This window comes from Microcaecilia unicolor, chromosome 6, assembly GCF_901765095.1.
Source record: "Microcaecilia unicolor chromosome 6, aMicUni1.1, whole genome shotgun sequence".
Lineage (NCBI taxonomy): Eukaryota > Metazoa > Chordata > Amphibia > Gymnophiona > Siphonopidae > Microcaecilia > Microcaecilia unicolor.
The window spans coordinates 74,967,409-74,981,138 of record NC_044036.1 but is presented as its reverse complement, the minus strand read 5'-3'; the positions used below and the strand labels follow the sequence as shown (position 1 = coordinate 74,981,138).

General features: G+C 41.6%; 1 protein-coding gene across 1 annotated transcript; it reads left to right on the top strand.

Annotated features, from left to right (window-relative positions):
* Nucleotides 1-2,597: 2,597 nt before the first annotated feature.
* Nucleotides 2,598-13,379, top strand: F3 (coagulation factor III, tissue factor). The gene is made up of 6 exons (XM_030206680.1): nucleotides 2,598-2,727; nucleotides 3,721-3,835; nucleotides 6,478-6,662; nucleotides 8,821-9,008; nucleotides 9,124-9,283; nucleotides 11,175-13,379. Exons 1-6 carry the CDS (start codon nucleotides 2,664-2,666, stop codon nucleotides 11,321-11,323), a joined length of 861 nt encoding a protein of 286 aa, XP_030062540.1. The 5' UTR covers nucleotides 2,598-2,663; the 3' UTR covers nucleotides 11,324-13,379.
* Nucleotides 13,380-13,730: the final 351 nt, after the last annotated feature.

Below are 13,730 nucleotides of genomic sequence, written 5' to 3'. Positions count from 1 at the left end.
AAGAAAAAGCAACCAATGGCGGCTTCCCTCCAGGAGGAGCTATCAATAGAAGCCAACTTTTCAAAATGATTGGGGGTGCTACACCCAATGGAGATCACCCTTCCCTGGATATAGTCTAAATCTAGCTCCTATAAGTGAGCAGCTTCTCAGCCCCCCCCCCCCCCCCCCCCCCCCCCCCCCGTTACCCACCTGCCCAGAGCTCTTGCACTGGATTTTTCTTCACTTCCAAATGGTTTCTCTCCACCCTCTCTTATCCTATAGGAAAATGGCCCAAACAGAAAGCCCACTGGGGCCAATTCCACACTTCCTAGCCATCCTTACTTCAACAGCTTCAGAATTGGGTCCATGATTATTTTACCTAATTCCTAAGCAAACACAACCCCCAGAACTACTTCTTTGTTGTTGTTTTTTTTTTTTTGCCTTGACTAGACTGTAAGCTCCACGGGGCAGGAACTGCCTATGAAATGTCTGTAAACTGCCCTCTACATCCTGTAGTTCTATATACAGTAAATGCTAACTGTAGTTGTGGTTAGAAGAGGAACTTAAGCCATGGATTATGCAACAGCGTCTTCCACTGCTACCCTGTCACAGTTCATCCTTTAACTCTCCACATAAAATGTTTCCTGCCATAAAGGTATTTTGTTTTTATAACCTGCACTTCTGAACTGCTGAGAATCTGCAAAACCTTGGTTGAGTAAAAATAAAGATCAGAATTACAAGAAATATCAACTTCAAAACGCAACATGATTATTTTGTAAAGAGCACTGGTGGTACCATTGTGGAGGAAAATAGCTGCAGTATTTGCTGGTAGATTATGGGGGTCCTTTTACAAAGGTGCGCTGAAAAATGGCTTGCAGTAGTGTAGGCGTGGGTTTAGGGCACGCGCCGATCCATTTTTCAATGTGCCTGTAAAAAAAGGCCTTTTTTTGCCGAAAATGGACATGAGGCAAAATCAAAATTGCCACGTGTCCATTTTGGGTCTGTGACCTTACCGCCAGCCATTGGCCTAGCAGTAAAGAATCCAGGCGGTAATGACCTACGCATGTCAAATGCAACTTGGCACGTGTCTGTTACACGCGCCCAAAAATAAAAAAATTACCACAAGAACCATGAAGTAGTTGGGCAGTAACTCCATAGGGCGCATGTAGACCAGGGGCGTAGCTATGTGGGGCCATGGGGGCCTGGGCCCCCGTAGATTTGGCCCTGGACCCCCCTACTGATGACCCTCTCAACCCCCCCTCCTGCTGTCAACCCGCCATCGCCTACCTTTGCTGGTGGGGGACCCCAACCCCTGCCAGCCGAGGTCCTCTTCTTCCTTCGTTCTGTTTCTGAGTCTGACATCCTGCACGGACCTCAGCTAGCAGGAATTGGGGTCCCCCACCAGCAAAGGTAGGCGACGGCGGGGGAGGGTTGGCTGTGGGAGGTGGAGTCAAGAGGGGCATTGGCGGGGGGGGGGGTCAAAGTTGGTGGTGGTGGCGGCGGGGGGGGGGGGGGTCGGCCATGGCGAGAAGGTCAGTGGCACCCAGAGGGGCTAAAATGTGCCCTCTCACCTCGAGCTTTGGACCCCCTCCCGCCAAAGTCTGACTATGCCCCTGGTGTAGACACTTAAGTGGCTTAGTAAAAGGGCCCCTATGTTTCCCATGGTTATAACAACCTGCCCATAAAGATCACAAATTACTTACAGATCAAGCACTTTGGAAAACCCTCAAGATTGTGTGGTTCCTTGTATACAAAACAGAAAATATCACAAATATTCATGAAGGGGAGCTGAGGTGATGGTTGGGCTGGGGGCGGATGAAGGAGCAGAGTGCTGTGCTCTAAACTCCCCTCCCCCTCTCGAAAGGCCACGATGGCTATGTTCCTCCATAATGGTACCCCCTGCTCTGGAGTCTGAAAGGAAGTGACAAAACTGCTATGGGGGGGGGGGGGGGGGACCTTCCCCCACAAATTAAGTCTGGCAAACATTACAATAGGTTCACTGTAGGGGTTAATTATAACACTTGTTGGAGTAAAAGGAATTAAATGAATTCCTTTCAAAAAGGCGGTAAATAAAACCTAATAAATAAAAGCAGTAAATTATTTTAAAGGCATGTTTAGAAATGTGGAAATTGAATAATACTTAAGAAAAATAGAGTAAAAGAGGGGTTTTTTTTCCACTTTTTTGTATATAATTTTATATCATAGCCAAGATAGACTTTTTTGATCGAATAACGTATTTCATCTCTAGTCATTGTGAGAATTTAGCAAAGCTGATTTTAGTATTAGGAAGAATATTAAATAAGAAAATAATAAATTCAAGCTAACAATTGTCCAGAAACAAGTTGCCATATAGATCTTGCATTAATGAATAGCTTCCTATTTGTATACAGTAGCCGAGAGAGCGAGAGGGGAGCGTGAGACGGTCCCTTGCGGCCGATTCCCCATCCCCTCGGCTCGGAGGTAGCAGCAGCAGCAGCAGCTCGGTCGGATCTGCCCCCGGCTCAGCAGCGGAGGAGCTGAATCAGAGCCAGTGACTCAGCCCCCTGCAATCCGTCTGCTCTCCTCCTCCTTGCGGACTTTCCTGCGCCCCGGGGAGGGCATAAATAGGCCAGTGAGAGCGGTTCACCAGCAGTGTCTGTGTCCTCAGTACCGGAGCAGGATCTTGTCTGCATTTGCACGCCCTCATGGCTCTCTGGCTCCTGTTACTAGTCGCCTCTTGCTTCTCCTGGCTACCCCAGCCCGCTTCAGGTGAGCCCCGCGGATGGCAGCACTGGGGGTCTCGGGGTCCCTCTCACCTCACCTTTGCCTGCTGGTCACCCGAGGGCCAAGACCAGAATGGGGATCGGGAGGGAGGTTAGATCAGGGGTGAGAGGTTCTGCAAATCCCAAGGTCTACTTTATCGTGGCTTCAGGATGCTTTTATTTTATTTTTTTATTTACATTTGTACCCTGCGCTTTCCCACTCATGGCAGGCTCAATGTGGCTTACATATTATATACAGGTACTTATTTGTACCTGTATATATTACCTGTATTATAACTCTGATCAGTGTTAATTGAAAACCAGCGACTGGATATCGCTCCATCTTTGTCATCACATTTTTTTTCTTTAAGGACTGGTGATGTTATTCACACCTTTTACCTACTTCGATTTTCAAAGCTCTGTCGGAGGGGGGGGGGGGAGGGGGGCAGGTTTAAATTTTTCATGCAAAAGTCTTTACGGCTCTGTTAGGTCAGGGCTACAACATTTTATTTTCAAATGCACAGCTGCTGAATTGTTAAACCAACAGTTATAGAATCCTATTACCAATCGAACTTATATTTCTTTAATGGGAGTGGAGGAGTGGCCTAGTGGTTAGGGTGGCGGACTTTGGCCCTGGGGAACTGAGTTCGATTCCCACTTCAGGCACAGGCAGCTCCTTATGACTCTGGGCAAGTCACTTAACCCTCCATTGCCCCATGTACAAATAAGTACCTGTATATAATACTTAAGCATGAAGCGTGGGGTACAAATGTAACAAAAATGGAAAAGCATACAACAGGAATTTGTATGCATCTAGCCAAGGGGAAAACTGTACATTCTAGCTACAGACGCTTGCAGATTTTATCATATTTTCTCTTGGCCTTTATATGTACAATTTACCCACTGTTATTTCATTAGACCAAATAATGAAGTAGAGCAAGTAACTGAAGGGCCAGCTCTGGAGCTCTAATTTACACCACGTTATTTCCGTTTGCTGCAGGTACTTCGTCTCTTACACTTGCTGCTAATATAACTTGGTCCTCTATTAATTTCAAGACGATCTTGGAGTGGCAACCCAAGCCAGTGGGCTATGTTTATACGGTCAGCATAGCTGGGTAAGTAGTGCTGGGAAAACTGTGGGGCGGGTCACTGACCACCAAAACTCTGACATCTTTTAAACCTTTAAACAGCAGCCATTTCGTTTTAGAACAGTAGCGTGTGGGAAATCTCGAAGATCAGAAACTGGAGTGAGAAAGGTTAAAAGGGTAACAAAGCACTAAGAAGAAAAAAACAGTCAGAAGCATTGCTGTGGTTGTAGACAGTTCTTGATAGTCTTTCCAATCAGGAAAAGCCAGTATTTTAAAGGAACTCCATGAAACCTCCACGTCAGAAGCAGAAACTATTTCTTAGGTGTGGTAGGAGAGAAAACTGAGCTTTCCGGCATATACCTTCCCCTCTCCTCCCTTTTCACTTGTGCCCTGATTTCTTCCACCTGACAAGGAACAGCTGTTGGTGTGGCTGAGAGAGCTGTCATAAGCGATTTTAATTACAAAAGAGCTCCAGCTTCAAACCCACACAGCAGCCTTGCCTGCAACCCTATCTTAATAAAGCATCACCAATTAATAGTAATTACTTATTAGCTAGGCAAAGAATAAAACATCTTTTGACGTCACTGAAAAAGTAGTTTCAAGTACAAATTCAGACTGTGAGCCCTCCAGGGATTTGAAATAACTACTGTACCTGAATATAACTCACCTTCAGCTACTACTACTGCAAAAGGTATGACCTAAATCCAAATAAATAAATACACATTTTACATAAAAACGTAAGAATAGCCATACTGGGTGAGACCAATAGTCCCTCTAGCCAAGTATCCTGCTTCCAGCAGTGGCCAATGCAGAAACCCAATTAGTAGCACCATTCCATGCTACCAAACCAAGGGCAAGCAGTGGTTTCCCCCATGTCTGTCTCAATAGCAGACTGTGGACCTTTCCTCCAGGAACTTGTCCAAAACTTTTTTTTAAACCCAGATAACGCTAATCGCTGTTACCACAGCCTCTGGTAACGAGTTCCCAGAGTTTATTCGTTGAGTGAAAAAAAATATTTCCTCCTGTTTGTCTTATAAGTATTTAATGTAATTTCATTGTGTCCCCCCTAGTCTTTGTACTTTTTGAAAGAGTAACCTCTTTAGCCTTTCCCCATACCTCACACCACAGGCTGAGAACTCACTCACATAATCAGTGGTGGTTTATAAAGATGAACAATATAGATACAGTAGACTGCTTTTAAAATATTTAATTCCGCTCAGAAGTTTTTGTTCAGATTTAAAAGCTGCTATCAGCAATACAGTACAAGGCAGAAACTCTGGGGGCAATATCTCCAAATGGGTTAGTTTTCCACATAGATTAATGCTATTCGGTGCAATTCACAGGAATGGAGAACTGTTGCCAAAAACATTTTGCGTTCGGATCAACTAACCTTGCTATTTTGGTTTGTGCTCAAAACATTTAGGGCCCTGTTTACTAAGGTGCGCTAGTGTTTTTAGTGCTCGCTAAAAATTAGGTCTCGCTTGCTCTAGAGACACCCATAGGAATATATGGGTGTCTCTAGGATTAGCAAGCACTCATTTTAAGCGTGTGCCAAAAATGATAGAGCACCTACAGCACGGCTTAGTAAACAGGGCCCTTAAAGTGTTGCGACTGCTGATGCAGGCAGGAGTGCCAAAACCCCATGTCAAGTCCTCTGTTTTATTTGAGACCTATAACATCAGGCCCCTGTAGGTCTATCCTCATAAACATTGGCATTTTCCCAGTTGTCCATACTGATATCTTTCACACCTGATTCCTCACACACCATTTGATCAATCCCTACTCCTTTTATGTAGAGTCTGGCAGGAATGAACTTCACTCCTAAGTCAGAATACATGGAGTATGGTCGCAGTCTCTCAAATTTACTGCTAACGCAGTAACACTCGCCATAGTATTTGCATCGGGCCAAAGAGAGATTTCTACTGGAGTTCATAAGATGTCATTTATATAGGCAACCCATCAAGGTGTGCTTGGAAATTGCTTTTAATCAAACCTGTGGCACCCAGCATTGTGGGTGATATTGTATCTTTCTGCCACATTTTCTAGGTCACCTGACTATACTGGTACTTGAGGATCTCCTTGATTCACAAAATAATCACTTAGAAAACACCTGTACCAGGGGCAGCCTCTGTGTGATGCAGAGAGATGGTGGGAGCATTTGCAGTGAGACTTGTCAGTAGGGGTGGAAAAGCAAGGCCAATATTAAAGCTGTAGTTTGATTTGGTCTGATCCAGCATTTTGAAAAGGTGGAAGCAGGAAATGGTTTATCAGCAGCCCACATGGTACCTTTAGAGGTATGAGAGTATATAAGTATTGCCACACTGGGACAGACCAAAGGTCCATCAAGCCCAGCATCCTGTTTCCAACAGTGGCCAATCCAGGTCACAAATACCTGGCAAGATCCCAGAAAAGCTCAATACATTTTATGCTGCTTATCCCAGAAATAAGCAGTGGATTTTCCCCAAGTCAATTTAATAATGGTCTATGGACTTTTCCTTTAGGAAGCCATCCAGACCCTTTTTGAACCCCGCTAAGCTAACCACCTTTACCACATTCTTTGGTAGAGCTGCAGAGCGCCATAGCATGATTAGAAAAACTATCCCTGAAATCCGAACATCTTTGTTTCTAAGCCTTTGTTCATTCTCTTTTTTTTTTATTTTTTATTTCAGTAAAAAAGCAAACTGGAAAAAGAAGTGCTTTCAAATTGAAGGAACAGAGTGTGATGTCACAGATTTAGTACAAGATGTGAACGACACATATACTGCTCATATCTTCTCTGAAGTACTGCCAGCTGAGGATGAGGTGGAAGAGCCTCCCTTTTCAATTTCTCAGCCATTTACACCCTACAAGCAGAGTAAGTGGAACAGCATTCTCAAATATTATAGCCCTTGTCCCACACCTACTACTGCATTTCAGCTGCTTAAAATGGTTTTTAATCAGTGCTGAAAGTGACATGCAGATGGATCTTGCACTGTTTTCATGTTAGCAAATGCATTAAAGACAACCAACCTTATTATAAGAGCAGCTGTAAGTGTATCAAGCAATGAGACACTTGCTTAATAAGTAAATACCAAACATAAAAATGAAAGCTGCTGCCCTGATAATGCTTATGGAGTTGCTATAAATCAAGGACTGTTGAATGTATAGAGCTAAATATTGTTGGACGACAGTGGCAGTACCACATAGTTCTATTGGGTTTGTAATGTTTTCACAATAAAATAATAATCTAAAACATTGATTATGTTGGAAAGACAGAAACGTAATGGCTATCTAAATGAGCTTATACATAGCTTCCATTTTGTAATTCCAGTGCTGCCTTAATTCTTACCTGGGCAGTACTTTGTTTTATGTCTGAATATGGAAATACATGTATTCAGAGGAAAAGATTCAGCTAACCTGCAGTTGTGTTGTGGTCAGATTAAGTTGAGGGAGAACTTCGTTTGAAAGCTACAGTATCGCCATCCTAAATTTCTGCAGGAAGAGGGGGAAAAAAGCCCCACTTGAACAGAAGTTGCTCCCCCACCCTACAAAGGCATCTATTTTATTTTTTAAATTTTGCTTCTGAAGTTTAGTTGGGATAGTGCAGACCCTGTATTCCTCATACTGTCTATCTGGATTGTTTGATTGTATATGAGGTATTTATAAATTACAGGAGAATTAGCAGTAAAAGAGGTACAACAACCATTCAAAGAACACTATGTGATGTCCTGACTATAAGCTTTTATGTAATGATTTTTTTTTCATTAAACAGAATAATCTGTGGTCGGTTTATTGCCCCATAACTATTGTGTATATATATATACTTAGGGGAGAGCTGTAGTGCATGTTGATGCATAATGAAAAGCCAAGACATTTTAGCAAAAGGTATAAACAGTTAATTTGCCCTCTGTATATTAATGCCAGTTTAAGGCATTCAATTAACTTTCAGTTAAATAGCAGTTTGTCTATTACCAGATCATTTGTGAAGGCAGTGTTTCTTGTAAAAATGTAGAAACAGGAATTCAGTGTAAGGGAGTAGGGCAGCTTGTTTCATTAAAGAATGCTGTACGTGAGCTGATCAGAGTACGAGGTTATGCACAAATTCCTCCTCAATTATTAAGAGACTTGACCCTAGGCCCAGGCATTCCAGCTGGACATCAGAGTGGCCTGTGTGAATATATTAAGGTCAGGGCAGCAGCTTTCATTTTTATGCTTGGCATGTTTTGAATTTATATGTTCAACGTTCATTTACCTTATTGGTCTTTACTTACTGATTTTTTTTTCATTGATTTTAATGTAATGCATTGTTTTACCACCAGTTGAATGTGTAGTAGGAAATAGCCAAGTAACTAAGGGGTCATTTTACTAAACTGTGGTAGGCGCTAATGCACACTTACTGCAGCTTAAATGGCTTATCACAGACATGCTCGGACATCCTGTGGCAAAGTTTGAGATCTGTGCAAGCAAACCACGCAATAAAATGTTTTCTCTGCACAGGATTAGTACACTATCCCTTACCACCTACAAAATAGGCATCTGTAAGCGCTCATGTGCTAATATTTAACTGCCATATGCTAATGGCAACATTAGTGCATGATCATTAATTGAGAAAATGGAAAATCTAGCCATTTTCTGGCTGTGGTAAAAATGGCCTTAGAATGTGGGAAAGACCCACGCAAGGGCACGCCAAGGTCACCTTTTACTGCAGCTTGGTAAAAGGACCTAAATTGGCATAGAAATTATGATTAATATCATACCATAGCCAAGATCGGAATACATGAAAAATAATTCTTTAGGACTTTAATGAGAATATGGATTAAAGTAAATTTGTTATATATATTAGGTGACAGTGGAATGTAAGGGATTTTATGTACTCTGGTAGCTTTGCTGTTTGAGTGGTAGATCAGTACCAGCTCCCCTCAATGTACTGCATGGTACTACAGTGAGCCCCTGCTAGCTGGGAAACCTTTCAGCTGTATCAGGCTTTGACTTGGCTGTGAGTTTATCCTGAAAATGTTTCTTTTCCATTTTAGCCGTTATCGGAAAACCGGGACTTCAAAGTTTCCAGTACAATAAGGATCACACTACGTTGCAAGTGGTTATTGAAGATCCAAGTACACCCTACAAACACCCCAGTGGGTCTTTGAAAAATATCCGAGAGATTTTTAAAGATGACCTGAAGTACACCCTCTATTACTGGAGAGCGTCTAGCACAGGCAAGGTAAGAGGATTGCTACTTGCAGCAGCCAAATGTATTTTCATATCAGGAATTGAATGGTGATAAACTGCATGCTCAGAGGAACACAATTCATGGACTCTTTCTTTTTTTTCTACAGAAACAAGAAAGCACAAATACTAATGAAATTGAAATCCGTGTGGATAAAGGGGAAAACTACTGCTTCTATGCACAGGCAACTATTCCTTCCCGCAAGGAGCTCCGCAACAGTCAAGAAAGTCAAATTGTGTGCACAGGCCCTGGAGGAAACAATTTTAATGGTGTGTATCCTAGGAAGGAATGTAAAGGGATGGGAGGCAAAAGAGGTAACATAATTCGAATAGTTCTCTAGGGCCAGCTGAACTAAGGGGCCCATTTACTAAGCTGTGTTAAGTGCTACCACAGGCCTACTGCAGTCACAAAATGACCTCCAAAATGTGCAGCTCTTTGGTATGTCTTTTGGTAAGAGTGAGTGTTAGTGCTGTGCCCTCACGATAATGAATTTGCACACGATAAGGACAGATCCTGTGCCCCTTTGACATGGCAAGAATCTGTGATGAACAGAACCCATATTTTCTAAATACCGCAAACACCCACATTCTCTTAAACATTTTTTTATGCCACAATATTTTGACTTCAGACTAAAGGATAGAATAAAATCAATTTGGGTTGAATACTAGCTGAATCTGGTATTCTAGCTGCAATCTCTGGTATATGTTAACAAGGATTGGAAGTTTGCAGAGTGCCTTCTCTTTAAAGGAACAAGCCCTCCGCCTGAAGTCAACTTTCCCTACTGTAAGGGGGTATCACTGGGCTTCCACTACAGTACAATGTGAAGCTTCAGTTCTTCTGAACTCTTGGCTGCTCGTTTATCCTTTGCTGGGCTCCAAAATGGGGACTACCATATAAATAGGTCACATTGCTCTTCTGTGGTAGGTTATTGAAGATGGATTTGTGATTATTATCCCTCTTTCCCACAGTACTGCAGGGCAGAGGGGCAGATTCAGCTCAGGCCACTAGCATCTTAAATACACAGTTCTGCTCATACACTCATTGGTGCTAAGCTGCTTATCTTATCTGAAGAGGTTTAGCTGAGGAAACTTTTCCAGATGTCTGGCAGTGTTTGTGTGTGCTCAGACTGAAACATCTTGGGTACAAAGTTCATGGACAAAAAAAAAAAACCTTTTATGTACTACTCCCAATAGCAAATGGGCTCATAATAACGTCCTATTAGAAATGAAGTAACATTATTTTTATCTGCTTTAAACTGTCATTCTTCCTCACTGCTGGTTTCAGCCTAGTTCAAGGATGTAGGGTTTTTAGAAGTAGAAAACAGGAGAAGATCCATTACCTCTGAATCTGAATGGTAAATCTTCTATGGGACTGATTTCAATTTGTTATATATGGCCAGAAAGATATTGGAGTTGAACGGGTAGATGTGAAGCGTCTGTTCACGCTTTCCAAAAATACTAGGACTAGGGGGCATATGATGAAGCTACAATGTAGTAAATTTAAAACGAATCAGAGAACATTTTTCTTCACTCAACGTGTAATTAAACTCTGGAATTCATTGCCAGAGAATGTAGTAAAGGCGGTTAGCTTAGCGGAGTTTAAAAAAAGGTTTGGACAGCTTCCTAAAGGAAAAGTCCATAGACTGTTATTAAATGGACCAGGGAAAATCCACTATTTCTGGGATAAGCAATATAAAATGTTTTGTACATTTTTGGGATCTTGCCAGGTATTTGTGACCTGGATTGGCTACTGTTGGAAACAGGATGCTGGGCTCGATGGACCTTTGGTCTTTTCCAGTATGGCAATACTTATGTACTTATGAAGTTGTTTGTATTCAGGTACAGTAGGTAGATTTCTGTGGGATTTGAACTGGGCTCCGCTCATTCCAACCTGCTGCTCTGTTAGGCTACTCCTTCATTTCATGAATCTGCAGCATGGTGTTTTGTTTTTCTTAATATGTAAAACCCATAATATTAGTGAACAGTCCCTACTAAATACAATATGATGTGAGGTAAATAGCAAGGATTTTCTATTAATAAACCCCTGAATCTGTGGAGAAGCAGCCCTGCCAGAGTAGAACACAGGGCCTCACAATGAAGCTAGTTTGTGTGTGGTATTTTCACATGTATACGATGCTAACTAATCTTTGTTTCTTTTCAGACTATGGCATTGGTGTGTTTATTGCAGTGGGCATTGCAATAGTTGTGATCATCGTGCTGATCGTTGCTCTCTCTGTGACACTGTACAAGTGCAGGAAATTAAAAACTGAAGAAAAGGCCAAGGAGAGCAAGCCGCTGAATAATGTTTAAGGAAAACAATCCACTCCCCACCCCCTCTCCCATTTTAAACACTAGATTTTACTGTGACTACGCTGCTTATTCATGGTACCTTTGGGATTACGGCTCTGTTGTTCTTGACATTTTCCCTTTGAGAGTTTGTAATGCATTCTAATAATGCTCCAAGCAGAACCAGATATAAGACTTTGGTGCCTAGAGGCAGGATCAGAGGGTGAGGTCCCCAGCAACTGGAAAGCAGGAGGGGAGATATTAGGTCAGATTGCCAAGCTGGTACCTCTTTCAACCAGCACCGATGTAAGTGGAAAAAGGCTCCTTTTTTGGCCTGGGTTCTTGGTGCCTTTTCTTTGTTGCCTGGTTCCAAACTCCAGCCAAGAAATGTTGAATGTACTTTTTATGTATTACTCTGGTTTTAATGGCCTTTACTGACCAGTGAAGGAAGTGTCCTGTTTCTATGAAACATTTATATTCAATCTCTATCATAATGGTCTGCTTCAGACTTCTCTAATTGTACACAGGGTGGCGGTGACTGTTGTGTAGGTATTGTAGCACATTATCAATTTAATTGTCAAAGACTTTTGTTTTGCCCCCCTATGGACTAGATTCAGTAAATGGCACTCAAAATTGGGCACCCAAATCATCAGCAGTAAGGATTCACATACTTTATACTTAATGCCAAGTCCATGCTGACCTTTTAAGCACCAGACATAACGCCTGGTAAAACCAGGTGTAAATACTGGTGCTGAACTTGGGTACACTGACCATATTCTGTAAGTCTGGCCACACCCCCTTTTCAGATTCACACTATAAATGTTAGGTGCAGGCTTCATGGAATAGCACACTGCCAGATGAATGTGCAAATCTTAATTGGAGCCCATTCACTCCAATAACTGTTAGCACCCAATTATTGCTAGTTAAGGGCTTATTACTCAATTCAATTATGCACACTAAGGAAGAGTAGGGGGTTAGACCAATGTATTTCCAAAACAGACTCGACACAGTATCACAAAGCGAAAATGTGCCACAAAGGACAAGTACACTTTGTTTGGCATGTTTTCACTTTGCGATACCCTGTTTGGCAGCAGTTTAGATGCTAAACCATTGGATTTTCTAACCTATTTACAATTATGAGTGGCTGAGATAATCTGTTTGATTCCTGAAGCAAGCGCTTTTGGTGCCGAAACACAGGACTACATCGAGTCTGTTTAAATAAACCTGTTTTGGAAATAAATTAGTCTACCCCCCCCCCCTTCCTTTTTTTTAAATTTTAACAGTTGGTGGTTTGCTGTTAGGGGGACACTTCTGGATATCAAATACTGAAGCAGAATCGGGGCCTTTCAGAGAATCTCAGAAAGATCAGGCAGTGCAAATTAGGAGGCCCCAGGAGTTAGTTAATGGAATCATGCTGTCTTCAAACGATATTCATGCATGAGAAGCAAGGCAAATTACATCCAGCTCAATTAATTTCAACTTCAATTAAAAATCTATATTATATATAGATTCCAATTGGAGGCTCTGTTGTTGTGAGGCCTGGGCTGCCCCCCCCCCCCCCCCCCCCAATAAGCCCTGACCAGAACTATCCTAATTCTGAAAAGTTGGGCTTAGATTTCAGCATGGTGAGTGACTTTATATCATGACACCCAAAACTTTAAGTTGTGAAATGCAAAATTATCAAAGTAATACATTTGAAGCAATGTTATCAGCTTGCCAAGTAGACCCAGTCAAAACTTACAGCAGCTGCTTTGCTGTTGATAAAGTGGACAATTCAAATTCTAAGTAGTAGGTTGAAACAATTTTTTTGTGCGGAAAGAATGGCTTTAGGTTTTACAGATTTCAGCACTTTGATTTAATACAGGTAGCGTGGCACATGACAAATCAATATTGTATTTTTATAATTTATGGATGATCAAACATGTTGTTTTGGTTACAGTAATGAAGTATTTTTATAGATGTGATTATTTTATTATGGGTAATATTTTTATATATTTGTATTATTGTAACTTATTTTTTTCATGTGTTTTTATACAAAAATAAAGGTGAATGGGAACAAAACAGGCATATTCAGTATTTTGTATTTCTTAATGCATTTAGGACATAAAATATAGTCTGTGGTTGTGAGATGTTAAGTGAAAAATAGAAGGAAAAGCATTTTTTTTGTGAACAACCAAACCAAGAATTATCCCAAAAGATCTATCCTGCTCAAACTTAGAATCTGTAACAATAATCCATAATATAGTGAAAGAAATGTAAGTTACAAGAGGCAAGCAGAAACATAAAGGAACAACAGAGCTGAAGATGAAATACTTCACCTAAGGGTAAATTCGATATAGGTCACTAAAACTTGGGTGCCAAAAAACTGGGCACTCAGCTAGTATTTTATAACGGTAGAGTTACATGCAAAGGGGCCCTCAACAAACTACGG

What these genes read in the sequence shown, in the direction of transcription:
- F3 (XM_030206680.1), top strand. Translation starts at nt 2,664, where the DNA reads ATGGCTCTCTGGCTCCTGTTACTAGTCGCCTCTTGCTTCTCCTGGCTA. An exon ending in GCTACCCCAGCCCGCTTCAG is followed by an intron (nt 2,728 to 3,720) that starts GTGAGCCCCGCG and finishes CGTTTGCTGCAG; the next exon opens with GTACTTCGTCTCTTACACTT. An exon ending in GAGCGTCTAGCACAGGCAAG is followed by an intron (nt 9,009 to 9,123) that starts GTAAGAGGATTG and finishes TTTTTTCTACAG; the next exon opens with AAACAAGAAAGCACAAATAC.